Source organism: Pelobates fuscus, chromosome 3 (assembly GCF_036172605.1).
Source record: "Pelobates fuscus isolate aPelFus1 chromosome 3, aPelFus1.pri, whole genome shotgun sequence".
In the NCBI taxonomy this organism is placed as follows: domain Eukaryota; kingdom Metazoa; phylum Chordata; class Amphibia; order Anura; family Pelobatidae; genus Pelobates; species Pelobates fuscus.
In genome coordinates this window covers 17157730-17174005 of record NC_086319.1, presented here as the reverse complement: position 1 = coordinate 17174005, position 16276 = coordinate 17157730, and the positions used below count along the sequence as shown (strand labels likewise).

The window sequence follows — 16276 nt, the reverse complement described above, 5'->3', positions numbered from 1 at the left end:
CAGCCTACCAGGGATCTATTTAATAAGTGAACCCATACAGTGCCAGCCCAGACTACCAGGGATCTATTTAATAAGTGAACCCATACAGTGCCAGCCCAGCCTACCAGGGATCTATTTAATAAGTGAACCCATACAATGCCAGCCTACCAGGGATCTATTTAATAAGTGAACCCATACAATGCCAGCCTGCCAGGGATCTAATTAATAAGTGAACACATACAATGCGAGCCCAGCCTACCAGGGATCTAATTAATAAGTGAACCCATACAATGCCAGCCCAGCCTACCGGGGATCTATTTAATAAGTGAACCCATACAGTGCCAGCCTACCAGGGATCTATTTAATAAGTGAACCCATGCAATGCCAGCCCAGCCTACCAGGGATCTATTTAATAAGTGAACCCATACAATGCCAGCCCAGCCTACCAGGGATCTAATTAATAAGTGAACCCATACAATGCCATCCTTGCCTACCAGGGATCTATTTAATAAGTGAACCCATACAGTGCCAGCCCAGCCTACCAGGGATCTATTTAATAAGTGAACCCATACAATGCCAGCCTACCAGGGATCTATTTAATAAGTGATCCCATACAATGCCAGCCTACCAGGGATCTATTTAATAAGTGAACCCATACAATGCCAGCCTGCCAGGGATCTAATTAATAAGTGAACCCATACAATGCGAGCCCAACCTACCAGGGATCTAATTAATAAGTGAACCCATACAATGCCAGCCCAGCCTACCAGGGATCTATTTAATAAGTGAACCCATACAGTGCCAGCCTATCAGGGATCTATTTAATAAGTGAACCCATACAGTGCCAGCCTACCAGGGATCTATTTAATAAGTGAACCCATACAATGCCAGCCCAGCCTACCAGGGATCTATTTAATAAGTGAACCCATACAGTGCCAGCCTACCAGGGATCTATTTAATAAGTGAACCCATACAGTGCCAGCCCAGCCTACCAGGGATCTATTTAATAAGTGATCCCATACAATGCCAGCCTACCAGGGATCTATTTAATAAGTGAACCCATACAATGCCAGCCCACCAGGGATCTATTTAATAAGTGAACCTATACAATGCCAGCCTACCAGGGATCTATTTAATAAGTGAACCCATACAATGCGAGCCCAGCCTACCAGGGATCTAATTAATAAGTGAACCCATACAATGCCAGCCCAGCCTACCGGGGATCTATTTAATAAGTGAACCCATACAGTGCCAGCCTACAAGGGATCTATTTAATAAGTGAACCCATACAATGCCAGCCTACCAGGGATCTATTTAATAAGTGAACCCATACAATGCCAGCCTACCAGGGATCTATTTAATAAGTGAACCCATACAGTGCCAGCCTACCAAGGATCTATTTAATAAGTGAACCCATGCAATGCCAGCCCAGCCTACCAGGGATCTATTTAATAAGTGAACCCATACAATGCCAGCCCAGCCTACCAGGGATCTAATTAATAAGTGAACCCATACAATGCCAGCCCAGCCTACCGGGGATCTATTTAATAAGTGAACCCATACAATGCCAGCCCAGCCTACCGGGGATCTATTTAATAAGTGAACCCATACAGTGCCAGCCTACAAGGGATCTATTTAATAAGTGAACCCATACAATGCCAGCCTACCAGGGATCTATTTAATAAGTGAACCCATACAATGCCAGCCTACCAGGGATCTATTTAATAAGTGAACCCATACAATGCCAGCCTACCAGGGATCTATTTAATAAGTGAACCCATACAATGCCAGCCTACCAGGGATCTATTTAATAAGTGAACCCATACAGTGCCAGCCTACCAGGGATCTATTTAATAAGTGAACCCATACAATGCCAGCCTACCAGGGATCTATTTAATAAGTGAACCCATACAATGCCAGCCTGCCAGGGATCTAATTAATAAGTGAACACATACAATGCGAGCCCAGCCTACCAGGGATCTAATTAATAAGTGAACCCATACAATGCCAGCCCAGCCTACCGGGGATCTATTTAATAAGTGAACCCATACAGTGCCAGCCTACCAGGGATCTATTTAATAAGTGAACCCATACAATGCCAGCCTACCAGGGATCTATTTAATAAGTGAACCCATACAGTGCCAGCCTACCAGGGATCTATTTAATAAGTGAACCCATACAATGCCAGCCTACCAGGGATCTATTTAATAAGTGAACCCATACAGTGCCAGCCCAGCCTACCAGGGATCTATTTAATAAGTGAACCCATACAATGCCAGCCTACCAGGGATCTAATTAATAAGTGAACCCATACAATGCCAGCCCAGCCTACCGGGGATCTATTTAATAAGTGAACCCATACAGTGCCAGCCTACAAGGGATCTATTTAATAAGTGAACCCATACAATGCCAGCCTACCAGGGATCTATTTAATAAGTGAACCCATACAATGCCAGCCTACCAGGGATCTATTTAATAAGTGAACCCATACAGTGCCAGCCTACCAAGGATCTATTTAATAAGTGAACCCATGCAATGCCAGCCCAGCCTACCAGGGATCTATTTAATAAGTGAACCCATACAATGCCAGCCCAGCCTACCAGGGATCTAATTAATAAGTGAACCCATACAATGCCAGCCCAGCCTACCGGGGATCTATTTAATAAGTGAACCCATACAATGCCAGCCCAGCCTACCGGGGATCTATTTAATAAGTGAACCCATACAGTGCCAGCCTACAAGGGATCTATTTAATAAGTGAACCCATACAATGCCAGCCTACCAGGGATCTATTTAATAAGTGAACCCATACAATGCCAGCCTACCAGGGATCTATTTAATAAGTGAACCCATACAATGCCAGCCTACCAGGGATCTATTTAATAAGTGAACCCATACAATGCCAGCCTACCAGGGATCTATTTAATAAGTGAACCCATACAGTGCCAGCCTACCAGGGATCTATTTAATAAGTGAACCCATACAATGCCAGCCTACCAGGGATCTATTTAATAAGTGAACCCATACAATGCCAGCCTGCCAGGGATCTATTTAATAAGTGAACCCATACAGTGCCAGCCCAGCCTACCATGGATCTATTTAATAAGTGATCCCATACAATGCCAGCCTACCAGGGATCTATTTAATAAGTGAACCCATACAGTGCCAGCCTACCAGGGATCTATTTAATAAGTGAACCCATACAGTGCCAGCCCAGACTACCAGGGATCTATTTAATAAGTGAACCCATACAGTGCCAGCCCAGCCTACCAGGGATCTATTTAATAAGTGAACCCATACAATGCCAGCCTACCAGGGATCTATTTAATAAGTGAACCCATACAGTGCCAGCCTACCAGGGATCTATTTAATAAGTGAACCCATACAATGCCAGCCTGCCAGGGATCTAATTAATAAGTGAACACATACAATGCGAGCCCAGCCTACCAGGGATCTAATTAATAAGTGAACCCATACAATGCCAGCCCAGCCTACCGGGGATCTATTTAATAAGTGAACCCATACAGTGCCAGCCTACCAGGGATCTATTTAATAAGTGAACCCATGCAATGCCAGCCCAGCCTACCAGGGATCTATTTAATAAGTGAACCCATACAATGCCAGCCCAGCCTACCAGGGATCTAATTAATAAGTGAACCCATACAATGCCATCCTTGCCTACCAGGGATCTATTTAATAAGTGAACCCATACAGTGCCAGCCCAGCCTACCAGGGATCTATTTAATAAGTGAACCCATACAATGCCAGCCTACCAGGGATCTATTTAATAAGTGATCCCATACAATGCCAGCCTACCAGGGATCTATTTAATAAGTGAACCCATACAATGCCAGCCTGCCAGGGATCTAATTAATAAGTGAACCCATACAATGCCAGCCTACCAGGGATCTATTTAATAAGTGAACCCATACAATGCCAGCCTACCAGGGATCTATTTAATAAGTGAACCCATACAATGCCAGCCTACCAGGGATCTATTTAATAAGTGAACCCATACAATGCCAGCCTACCAGGGATCTATTTAATAAGTGAACCCATACAATGCCAGCCTACCAGGGATCTATTTAATAAGTGAACCCATACAGTGCCAGCCTACCAGGGATCTATTTAATAAGTGAACCCATACAGTGCCAGCCTACCAGGGATCTATTTAATAAGTGAACCCATACAGTGCCAGCCTACCAGGGATCTATTTAATAAGTGAACCCATACAATGCCAGCCTACCAGGGATCTATTTAATAAGTGAACCCATACAGTGCCAGCCTACCAGGGATCTATTTAATAAGTGAACCCATACAGTGCCAGCCTACCAGGGATCTATTTAATAAGTGAACCCATACAATGCCAGCCTACCAGGGATCTATTTAATAAGTGAACCCATACAATGCCAGCCTGCCAGGGATCTAATTAATAAGTGAACACATACAATGCGAGCCCAGCCTACCAGGGATCTAATTAATAAGTGAACCCATACAATGCCAGCCCAGCCTACCGGGGATCTATTTAATAAGTGAACCCATACAGTGCCAGCCTACCAGGGATCTATTTAATAAGTGAACCCATACAATGCCAGCCTACCAGGGATCTATTTAATAAGTGAACCCATACAGTGCCAGCCTACCAGGGATCTATTTAATAAGTGAACCCATACAATGCCAGCCTACCAGGGATCTATTTAATAAGTGAACCCATACAGTGCCAGCCCAGCCTACCAGGGATCTATTTAATAAGTGAACCCATACAATGCCAGCCTACCAGGGATCTATTTAATAAGTGAACCCATACAATGCCAGCCTGCCAGGGATCTAATTAATAAGTGAACACATACAATGCGAGCCCAGCCTACCAGGGATCTAATTAATAAGTGAACCCATACAATGCCAGCCCAGCCTACCGGGGATCTATTTAATAAGTGAACCCATACAATGCCAGCCCAGCCTACCGGGGATCTATTTAATAAGTGAACCCATACAGTGCCAGCCTACAAGGGATCTATTTAATAAGTGAACCCATACAATGCCAGCCTACCAGGGATCTATTTAATAAGTGAACCCATACAATGCCAGCCTACCAGGGATCTATTTAATAAGTGAACCCATACAATGCCAGCCTACCAGGGATCTATTTAATAAGTGAACCCATACAATGCCAGCCTACCAGGGATCTATTTAATAAGTGAACCCATACAGTGCCAGCCTACCAGGGATCTATTTAATAAGTGAACCCATACAATGCCAGCCTACCAGGGATCTATTTAATAAGTGAACCCATACAATGCCAGCCTGCCAGGGATCTAATTAATAAGTGAACACATACAATGCGAGCCCAGCCTACCAGGGATCTAATTAATAAGTGAACCCATACAATGCCAGCCCAGCCTACCGGGGATCTATTTAATAAGTGAACCCATACAGTGCCAGCCTACCAGGGATCTATTTAATAAGTGAACCCATACAATGCCAGCCTACCAGGGATCTATTTAATAAGTGAACCCATACAGTGCCAGCCTACCAGGGATCTATTTAATAAGTGAACCCATACAATGCCAGCCTACCAGGGATCTATTTAATAAGTGAACCCATACAGTGCCAGCCCAGCCTACCAGGGATCTATTTAATAAGTGAACCCATACAATGCCAGCCTACCAGGGATCTATTTAATAAGTGAACCCATACAATGCCAGCCTGCCAGGGATCTAATTAATAAGTGAACACATACAATGCGAGCCCAGCCTACCAGGGATCTAATTAATAAGTGAACCCATACAATGCCAGCCCAGCCTACCGGGGATCTATTTAATAAGTGAACCCATACAGTGCCAGCCTACAAGGGATCTATTTAATAAGTGAACCCATACAATGCCAGCCTACCAGGGATCTATTTAATAAGTGAACCCATACAATGCCAGCCTACCAGGGATCTATTTAATAAGTGAACCCATACAATGCCAGCCTACCAGGGATCTATTTAATAAGTGAACCCATACAATGCCAGCCTACCAGGGATCTATTTAATAAGTGAACCCATACAGTGCCAGCCTACCAGGGATCTATTTAATAAGTGAACCCATACAGTGCCAGCCTACCAGGGATCTATTTAATAAGTGAACCCATACAGTGCCAGCCCAGCCTACCATGGATCTATTTAATAAGTGATCCCATACAATGCCAGCCTACCAGGGATCTATTTAATAAGTGAACCCATACAGTGCCAGCCTACCAGGGATCTATTTAATAAGTGAACCCATACAGTGCCAGCCCAGACTACCAGGGATCTATTTAATAAGTGAACCCATACAGTGCCAGCCCAGCCTACCAGGGATCTATTTAATAAGTGAACCCATACAATGCCAGCCTACCAGGGATCTATTTAATAAGTGAACCCATACAGTGCCAGCCTACCAGGGATCTATTTAATAAGTGAACCCATACAATGCCAGCCTGCCAGGGATCTAATTAATAAGTGAACACATACAATGCGAGCCCAGCCTACCAGGGATCTAATTAATAAGTGAACCCATACAATGCCAGCCCAGCCTACCGGGGATCTATTTAATAAGTGAACCCATACAGTGCCAGCCTACCAGGGATCTATTTAATAAGTGAACCCATGCAATGCCAGCCCAGCCTACCAGGGATCTATTTAATAAGTGAACCCATACAATGCCAGCCCAGCCTACCAGGGATCTAATTAATAAGTGAACCCATACAATGCCATCCTTGCCTACCAGGGATCTATTTAATAAGTGAACCCATACAGTGCCAGCCCAGCCTACCAGGGATCTATTTAATAAGTGAACCCATACAATGCCAGCCTACCAGGGATCTATTTAATAAGTGATCCCATACAATGCCAGCCTACCAGGGATCTATTTAATAAGTGAACCCATACAATGCCAGCCTGCCAGGGATCTAATTAATAAGTGAACCCATACAATGCGAGCCCAACCTACCAGGGATCTAATTAATAAGTGAACCCATACAATGCCAGCCCAGCCTACCAGGGATCTATTTAATAAGTGAACCCATACAGTGCCAGCCTATCAGGGATCTATTTAATAAGTGAACCCATACAGTGCCAGCCTACCAGGGATCTATTTAATAAGTGAACCCATACAATGCCAGCCCAGCCTACCAGGGATCTATTTAATAAGTGAACCCATACAGTGCCAGCCTACCAGGGATCTATTTAATAAGTGAACCCATACAGTGCCAGCCCAGCCTACCAGGGATCTATTTAATAAGTGATCCCATACAATGCCAGCCTACCAGGGATCTATTTAATAAGTGAACCCATACAATGCCAGCCCACCAGGGATCTATTTAATAAGTGAACCCATACAATGCCAGCCTACCAGGGATCTATTTAATAAGTGAACCCATACAGTGCCAGCCTACCAGGGATCTATTTAATAAGTGAACCCATACAGTGCCAGCCCAGCCTACCATGGATCTATTTAATAAGTGATCCCATACAATGCCAGCCTACCAGGGATCTATTTAATAAGTGAACCCATACAATGCCAGCCTACCAGGGATCTATTTAATAAGTGAACCCATACAATGCCAGCCTACCAGGGATCTATTTAATAAGTGAACCCATACAATGCCAGCCTACCAGGGATCTATTTAATAAGTGAACCCATACAATGCCAGCCTACCAGGGATCTATTTAATAAGTGAACCCATACAGTGCCAGCCTACCAGGGATCTATTTAATAAGTGAACCCATACAGTGCCAGCCTACCAGGGATCTATTTAATAAGTGAACCCATACAGTGCCAGCCCAGACTACCAGGGATCTATTTAATAAGTGAACCCATACAGTGCCAGCCCAGCCTACCAGGGATCTATTTAATAAGTGAACCCATACAATGCCAGCCTACCAGGGATCTATTTAATAAGTGAACCCATACAGTGCCAGCCTACCAGGGATCTATTTAATAAGTGAACCCATACAATGCCAGCCTGCCAGGGATCTAATTAATAAGTGAACACATACAATGCGAGCCCAGCCTACCAGGGATCTAATTAATAAGTGAACCCATACAATGCCAGCCCAGCCTACCGGGGATCTATTTAATAAGTGAACCCATACAGTGCCAGCCTACCAGGGATCTATTTAATAAGTGAACCCATGCAATGCCAGCCCAGCCTACCAGGGATCTATTTAATAAGTGAACCCATACAATGCCAGCCCAGCCTACCAGGGATCTAATTAATAAGTGAACCCATACAATGCCATCCTTGCCTACCAGGGATCTATTTAATAAGTGAACCCATACAGTGCCAGCCCAGCCTACCAGGGATCTATTTAATAAGTGAACCCATACAATGCCAGCCTACCAGGGATCTATTTAATAAGTGATCCCATACAATGCCAGCCTACCAGGGATCTATTTAATAAGTGAACCCATACAATGCCAGCCTGCCAGGGATCTAATTAATAAGTGAACCCATACAATGCGAGCCCAACCTACCAGGGATCTAATTAATAAGTGAACCCATACAATGCCAGCCCAGCCTACCAGGGATCTATTTAATAAGTGAACCCATACAGTGCCAGCCTATCAGGGATCTATTTAATAAGTGAACCCATACAGTGCCAGCCTACCAGGGATCTATTTAATAAGTGAACCCATACAATGCCAGCCCAGCCTACCAGGGATCTATTTAATAAGTGAACCCATACAGTGCCAGCCTACCAGGGATCTATTTAATAAGTGAACCCATACAGTGCAAGCCCAGCCTACCAGGGATCTATTTAATAAGTGATCCCATACAATGCCAGCCTACCAGGGATCTATTTAATAAGTGAACCCATACAATGCCAGCCCACCAGGGATCTATTTAATAAGTGAACCTATACAATGCCAGCCTACCAGGGATCTATTTAATAAGTGAACCCATACAATGCGAGCCCAGCCTACCAGGGATCTAATTAATAAGTGAACCCATACAATGCCAGCCCAGCCTACCGGGGATCTATTTAATAAGTGAACCCATACAGTGCCAGCCTACAAGGGATCTATTTAATAAGTGAACCCATACAATGCCAGCCTACCAGGGATCTATTTAATAAGTGAACCCATACAATGCCAGCCTACCAGGGATCTATTTAATAAGTGAACCCATACAATGCCAGCCTACCAGGGATCTATTTAATAAGTGAACCCATACAATGCCAGCCTACCAGGGATCTATTTAATAAGTGAACCCATACAGTGCCAGCCTACCAGGGATCTATTTAATAAGTGAACCCATACAGTGCCAGCCTACCAGGGATCTATTTAATAAGTGAACCCATACAGTGCCAGCCCAGCCTACCATGGATCTATTTAATAAGTGATCCCATACAATGCCAGCCTACCAGGGATCTATTTAATAAGTGAACCCATACAGTGCCAGCCTACCAGGGATCTATTTAATAAGTGAACCCATACAGTGCCAGCCCAGACTACCAGGGATCTATTTAATAAGTGAACCCATACAGTGCCAGCCCAGCCTACCAGGGATCTATTTAATAAGTGAACCCATACAATGCCAGCCTACCAGGGATCTATTTAATAAGTGAACCCATACAGTGCCAGCCTACCAGGGGTCTATCTAATAAGTGAACCCATACAGTGCCAGCCTACCAGGGATCTATTTAATAAGTGAGCCCATACAGTGCCAGCCTACCAGGGATCTATTTAATAAGTGAACCCATACAATGCCAGCCTACCAGGGATCTATTTAATAAGTGAACCCATACAATGCCAGCCTACCAGGGATCTATTTAATAAGTGAACCCATACAGTGCCAGCCAAGCCTACCAGGGATCTATTTAATAAGTGATCCCATACAATGCCAGCCTACCAGGGATCTATTTAATAAGTGAACCCATACAATGCCAGCCCACCAGGGATCTATTTAATAAGTGAACCCATACAGTGCTAGCCTACCAGGGATCAATTTAATAAGTGAACCCATACAATGCCAGCCTACCAGGGATCAATTTAATAAGTGATCCCATACAATGCCAGCCTACCAGGGATCTATTTAATAAGTGAACCCATACAATGCCAGCCCACCAGGGATCTATTTAATAAGTGAACCCATACAATGCCAGCCTACCAGGGATCTATTTAATAAGTGAACCCATACAATGCCAGCCTACCAGGGATCTATTTAATAAGTGAACCCATACAATGCCAGCCTACCAGGGATCTATTTAATAAGTGAACCCATACAATGCCAGCCTACCAGGGATCTATTTAATAAGTGAACCCATACAATGCCAGCCTACCAGGGATCTATTTAATAAGTGAACCCATACAATGCCAGCCTACCAGGGATCTATTTAATAAGTGAACCCATACAATGCCAGCCTACCAGGGATCTATTTAATAAGTGAACCCATACAATGCCAGCCTACCAGGGATCTATTTAATAAGTGAACCCATACAATGCCAGCCTACCAGGGATCTATTTAATAAGTGAACCCATACAATGCCAGCCTACCAGGGATCTATTTAATAAGTGAACCCATACAATGCCAGCCTACCAGGGATCTATTTAATAAGTGAACCCATACAGTGCCAGCCTACCAGGGATCTATTTAATAAGTGAACCCATACAGTGCCAGCCTACCAGGGATCTATTTAATAAGTGAACCCATACAGTGCCAGCCCAGCCTACCATGGATCTATTTAATAAGTGATCCCATACAATGCCAGCCTACCAGGGATCTATTTAATAAGTGAACCCATACAGTGCCAGCCTACCAGGGATCTATTTAATAAGTGAACCCATACAGTGCCAGCCCAGACTACCAGGGATCTATTTAATAAGTGAACCCATACAGTGCCAGCCCAGCCTACCAGGGATCTATTTAATAAGTGAACCCATACAATGCCAGCCTACCAGGGATCTATTTAATAAGTGAACCCATACAGTGCCAGCCTACCAGGGATCTATTTAATAAGTGAACCCATACAATGCCAGCCTGCCAGGGATCTAATTAATAAGTGAACACATACAATGCGAGCCCAGCCTACCAGGGATCTAATTAATAAGTGAACCCATACAATGCCAGCCCAGCCTACCGGGGATCTATTTAATAAGTGAACCCATACAGTGCCAGCCTACCAGGGATCTATTTAATAAGTGAACCCATGCAATGCCAGCCCAGCCTACCAGGGATCTATTTAATAAGTGAACCCATACAATGCCAGCCCAGCCTACCAGGGATCTAATTAATAAGTGAACCCATACAATGCCATCCTTGCCTACCAGGGATCTATTTAATAAGTGAACCCATACAGTGCCAGCCCAGCCTACCAGGGATCTATTTAATAAGTGAACCCATACAATGCCAGCCTACCAGGGATCTATTTAATAAGTGATCCCATACAATGCCAGCCTACCAGGGATCTATTTAATAAGTGAACCCATACAATGCCAGCCTGCCAGGGATCTAATTAATAAGTGAACCCATACAATGCGAGCCCAACCTACCAGGGATCTAATTAATAAGTGAACCCATACAATGCCAGCCCAGCCTACCAGGGATCTATTTAATAAGTGAACCCATACAGTGCCAGCCTATCAGGGATCTATTTAATAAGTGAACCCATACAGTGCCAGCCTACCAGGGATCTATTTAATAAGTGAACCCATACAATGCCAGCCCAGCCTACCAGGGATCTATTTAATAAGTGAACCCATACAGTGCCAGCCTACCAGGGATCTATTTAATAAGTGAACCCATACAGTGCCAGCCCAGCCTACCAGGGATCTATTTAATAAGTGATCCCATACAATGCCAGCCTACCAGGGATCTATTTAATAAGTGAACCCATACAATGCCAGCCCACCAGGGATCTATTTAATAAGTGAACCTATACAATGCCAGCCTACCAGGGATCTATTTAATAAGTGAACCCATACAATGCGAGCCCAGCCTACCAGGGATCTAATTAATAAGTGAACCCATACAATGCCAGCCCAGCCTACCGGGGATCTATTTAATAAGTGAACCCATACAGTGCCAGCCTACAAGGGATCTATTTAATAAGTGAACCCATACAATGCCAGCCTACCAGGGATCTATTTAATAAGTGAACCCATACAATGCCAGCCTACCAGGGATCTATTTAATAAGTGAACCCATACAATGCCAGCCTACCAGGGATCTATTTAATAAGTGAACCCATACAATGCCAGCCTACCAGGGATCTATTTAATAAGTGAACCCATACAGTGCCAGCCTACCAGGGATCTATTTAATAAGTGAACCCATACAGTGCCAGCCTACCAGGGATCTATTTAATAAGTGAACCCATACAGTGCCAGCCCAGCCTACCATGGATCTATTTAATAAGTGATCCCATACAATGCCAGCCTACCAGGGATCTATTTAATAAGTGAACCCATACAGTGCCAGCCTACCAGGGATCTATTTAATAAGTGAACCCATACAGTGCCAGCCCAGACTACCAGGGATCTATTTAATAAGTGAACCCATACAGTGCCAGCCCAGCCTACCAGGGATCTATTTAATAAGTGAACCCATACAATGCCAGCCTACCAGGGATCTATTTAATAAGTGAACCCATACAGTGCCAGCCTACCAGGGGTCTATCTAATAAGTGAACCCATACAGTGCCAGCCTACCAGGGATCTATTTAATAAGTGAGCCCATACAGTGCCAGCCTACCAGGGATCTATTTAATAAGTGAACCCATACAATGCCAGCCTACCAGGGATCTATTTAATAAGTGAACCCATACAATGCCAGCCTACCAGGGATCTATTTAATAAGTGAACCCATACAGTGCCAGCCAAGCCTACCAGGGATCTATTTAATAAGTGATCCCATACAATGCCAGCCTACCAGGGATCTATTTAATAAGTGAACCCATACAATGCCAGCCCACCAGGGATCTATTTAATAAGTGAACCCATACAGTGCTAGCCTACCAGGGATCAATTTAATAAGTGAACCCATACAATGCCAGCCTACCAGGGATCAATTTAATAAGTGATCCCATACAATGCCAGCCTACCAGGGATCTATTTAATAAGTGAACCCATACAATGCCAGCCCACCAGGGATCTATTTAATAAGTGAACCCATACAATGCCAGCCTACCAGGGATCTATTTAATAAGTGAATCCATACAATGCCAGCCTACCAGGGATCTATTTAATAAGTGAACCCATACAATGCCAGCCTACCAGGGATCTATTTAATAAGTGAACCCATACAATGCCAGCCTACCAGGGATCTATTTAATAAGTGAACCCATACAATGCCAGCCTACCAGGGATCTATTTAATAAGTGAACCCATACAATGCCAGCCTACCAGGGATCTATTTAATAAGTGAACCCATACAATGCCAGCCTACCAGGGATCTATTTAATAAGTGAACCCATACAATGCCAGCCTACCAGGGATCTATTTAATAAGTGAACCCATACAATGCCAGCCTACCAGGGATCTATTTAATAAGTGAACCCATACAATGCCAGCCTACCAGGGATCTATTTAATAAGTGAACCCATACAATGCCAGCCTACCAGGGATCTATTTAATAAGTGAACCCATACAATGCCAGCCTACCAGGGATCTATTTAATAAGTGAACCCATACAGTGCCAGCCTACCAGGGATCTATTTAATAAGTGAACCCATACAGTGCCAGCCTACCAGGGATCTATTTAATAAGTTAACCCATACATTGCCAGCCCACCAGGGATCTATTTAATAAGTGAACCCATACAGTGCCAGCCCAGCCTACCAGGGATCTATTTAATAAGTGAACCCATACAATCCCAGCCTGCCAGGGATCTAATTAATAAGTGAACCCATACAATGCCATCCCAGCCTACCAGGGATCTATTTAATAAGTGAACCCATACAGTGCCAGCCTACCAGGGATCTATTTAATAAGTGAACCCATACAATGCGAGCCCAGCCTACCAGGGATCTATTTAATAAGTGAACCCATACAATGCCAGCCTACCAGGGATCTATTTAATAAGTGAACCCATACAATGCCAGCCTACCAGGGATCTATTTAATAAGTGAACCCATACAGTGCCAGCCTACCAAGGATCTATTTAATAAGTGAACCCATGCAATGCCAGCCCAGCCTACCAGGGATCTATTTAATAAGTGAACCCATACAATGCCAGCCCAGCCTACCAGGGATCTAATTAATAAGTGAACCCATACAGTGCCAGCCTACCAGGGATCTAATTAATAAGTGAACCCATACAATGCGAGCCCAGCCCGCCAGGGATCTATTTAACCCCTTAAGGACACATGACATGTGTGACATGTCATGATTCCCTTTTAATCCAGAAGTTTGGTCCTTAAGGGGTTAATAAGTGAACCCATACCGTGCGCCAGTCACCCAGGGATCTATTTAATAAGTGATCCCACACAATATGTAATAAGTGAACCCACACAATATATAATAAGTGAACCCACGCAATATATAATACTATATTTAAATAGAATATATAATATAATACAATATATAATAAGTGATCCCATATATTTAATACAGTATATAATATTTAATACAGTATAATATATAATAAGTGAACCCATACTATATATAATAAGTGATCCCATACTATATATAATATTTAATACAGTATAGAATATATAATAATTGATCCCATACTATATATAATAATTGATCCCATACTATAATATTTAATACAGTATATAATACATAATAAGTGATCCAATACTATATATAATATTTAATAGAGTATATAATATATAATAATTGATCCCATACTATATATAATTGATCCCATACTATATATAATATTTAATACAGTATATAATATATAATAATTGATCCCATACTATATATAATATTTAATACAGTATATAATATATAATAATTGATCCCATACTATATATAATACAGTATATAATATATAATAATTGATCCCATACTATATATAATATTTAATAGAGTATATAATATATAATAAGTGATCCCATACTATATATAATATTTAATAAAGTATATAATAATTGATCCCATAGTATATATAATATTTAATAGAGTATATAATATAATATACAATATTTAACCCCTTAAGGACACGTGACATGTGTGACATGTCATGATTCCCATTTATTCCACAAGTTGTGTCCTTAAGGGGTTAATACAGTATATAATATAATATATAATACAATATTTAATACAGTATATAATATAATATTTAATACAATATTTAATACAGTATATAATATAATATTTAATACAATATTTAATACAGTATATAATATAATATTTAATACAATATCCGGGTCACGGTGTCCTCACCCCGCCTGTGAAGCAGAAAAGCCGCCACCGAGCTATCCACCCCGCCGGACATGGCACACACCACCCGGCGCACCGCCTGCATCCCGCCCGCTCAATGTCACCGAGCTACCGCACACCGGGAGGAATGTGCAACCCGCAACACCGACCGCGGGAAACACAGGGAACGAAAAACCGTTCCGGGCACTGAGCCTGTGCACACAAGCTGCAAGGGGGCGGAGTCACGGAGATTGCCGAAGGTCGCAGGGTAACACGGAGATTGCCAAAGGTCGTGCCGTTCAGGTAGATATCCGGAGCGGAGTTACGGAGATTGCCGAAGGCTGTGCCTTTCAAGTAGATATCCGGAGCGGAGGTACGGAGATTGCCGAAGGCTGTGCCTTTCAAGTAGATACCCGGAGCGGAGTTACGGAGATTGCCGAAGACCAGAATCCTTACTTTGAGTGACATTGACATCAAGTCATGTTTTTGGCCAGAATCCCTGAACTGACTCCATTACTGGGGATTATTTCTATCTGGCTATTGTGGCCTCACTATAAAACCAATATTTAGGCAAATATTTTTTTTTATTTTAAACCTCAAACCCATCTGAAAGCTATGAAAATAAACTTAAAAATTAGAACCATATTTGACCTTTTACAAATATTTTAAATAATACAATGTTGTTGTGCACTAATAAGCTCTGAGTCTGCAGGCTTTGTACTAGATATCCAGTGAGATCCTTATCTTATCTCACACAGGAGGCTGCTGGCACAGGGTCATCAGCCACTGCATCAGCAATTGTTTAACAGATATTTTATTTTCTTACTGTTCTGGACAGCCCTCAAATGTTGGAAAGAACCTAATGAAGTATTTTTATATAACTGAATTATTTATAGTGCATGATATTATAGGACTATCAATAATATGTTATTGAGTCGATGTCGCAGTTGGAGATGAGCCA

General features: G+C 42.7%; 1 protein-coding gene across 1 annotated transcript in view; it reads right to left on the bottom strand.

Annotated features, from left to right (window-relative positions):
• The window catches only part of TRMU (tRNA mitochondrial 2-thiouridylase), an 89413-nt gene extending 73766 nt beyond the window's left edge, over positions 1 to 15647 (bottom strand). Inside the window, exon 1 of the mRNA XM_063446778.1 lies at positions 15340 to 15647. Within this exon, the coding sequence (XP_063302848.1) occupies positions 15340 to 15421 (82 nt within the window). The 5' untranslated portion in view covers positions 15422 to 15647. The remainder of the gene's footprint in view (positions 1 to 15339) is intronic.
• Positions 15648 to 16276: the final 629 nt, after the last annotated feature.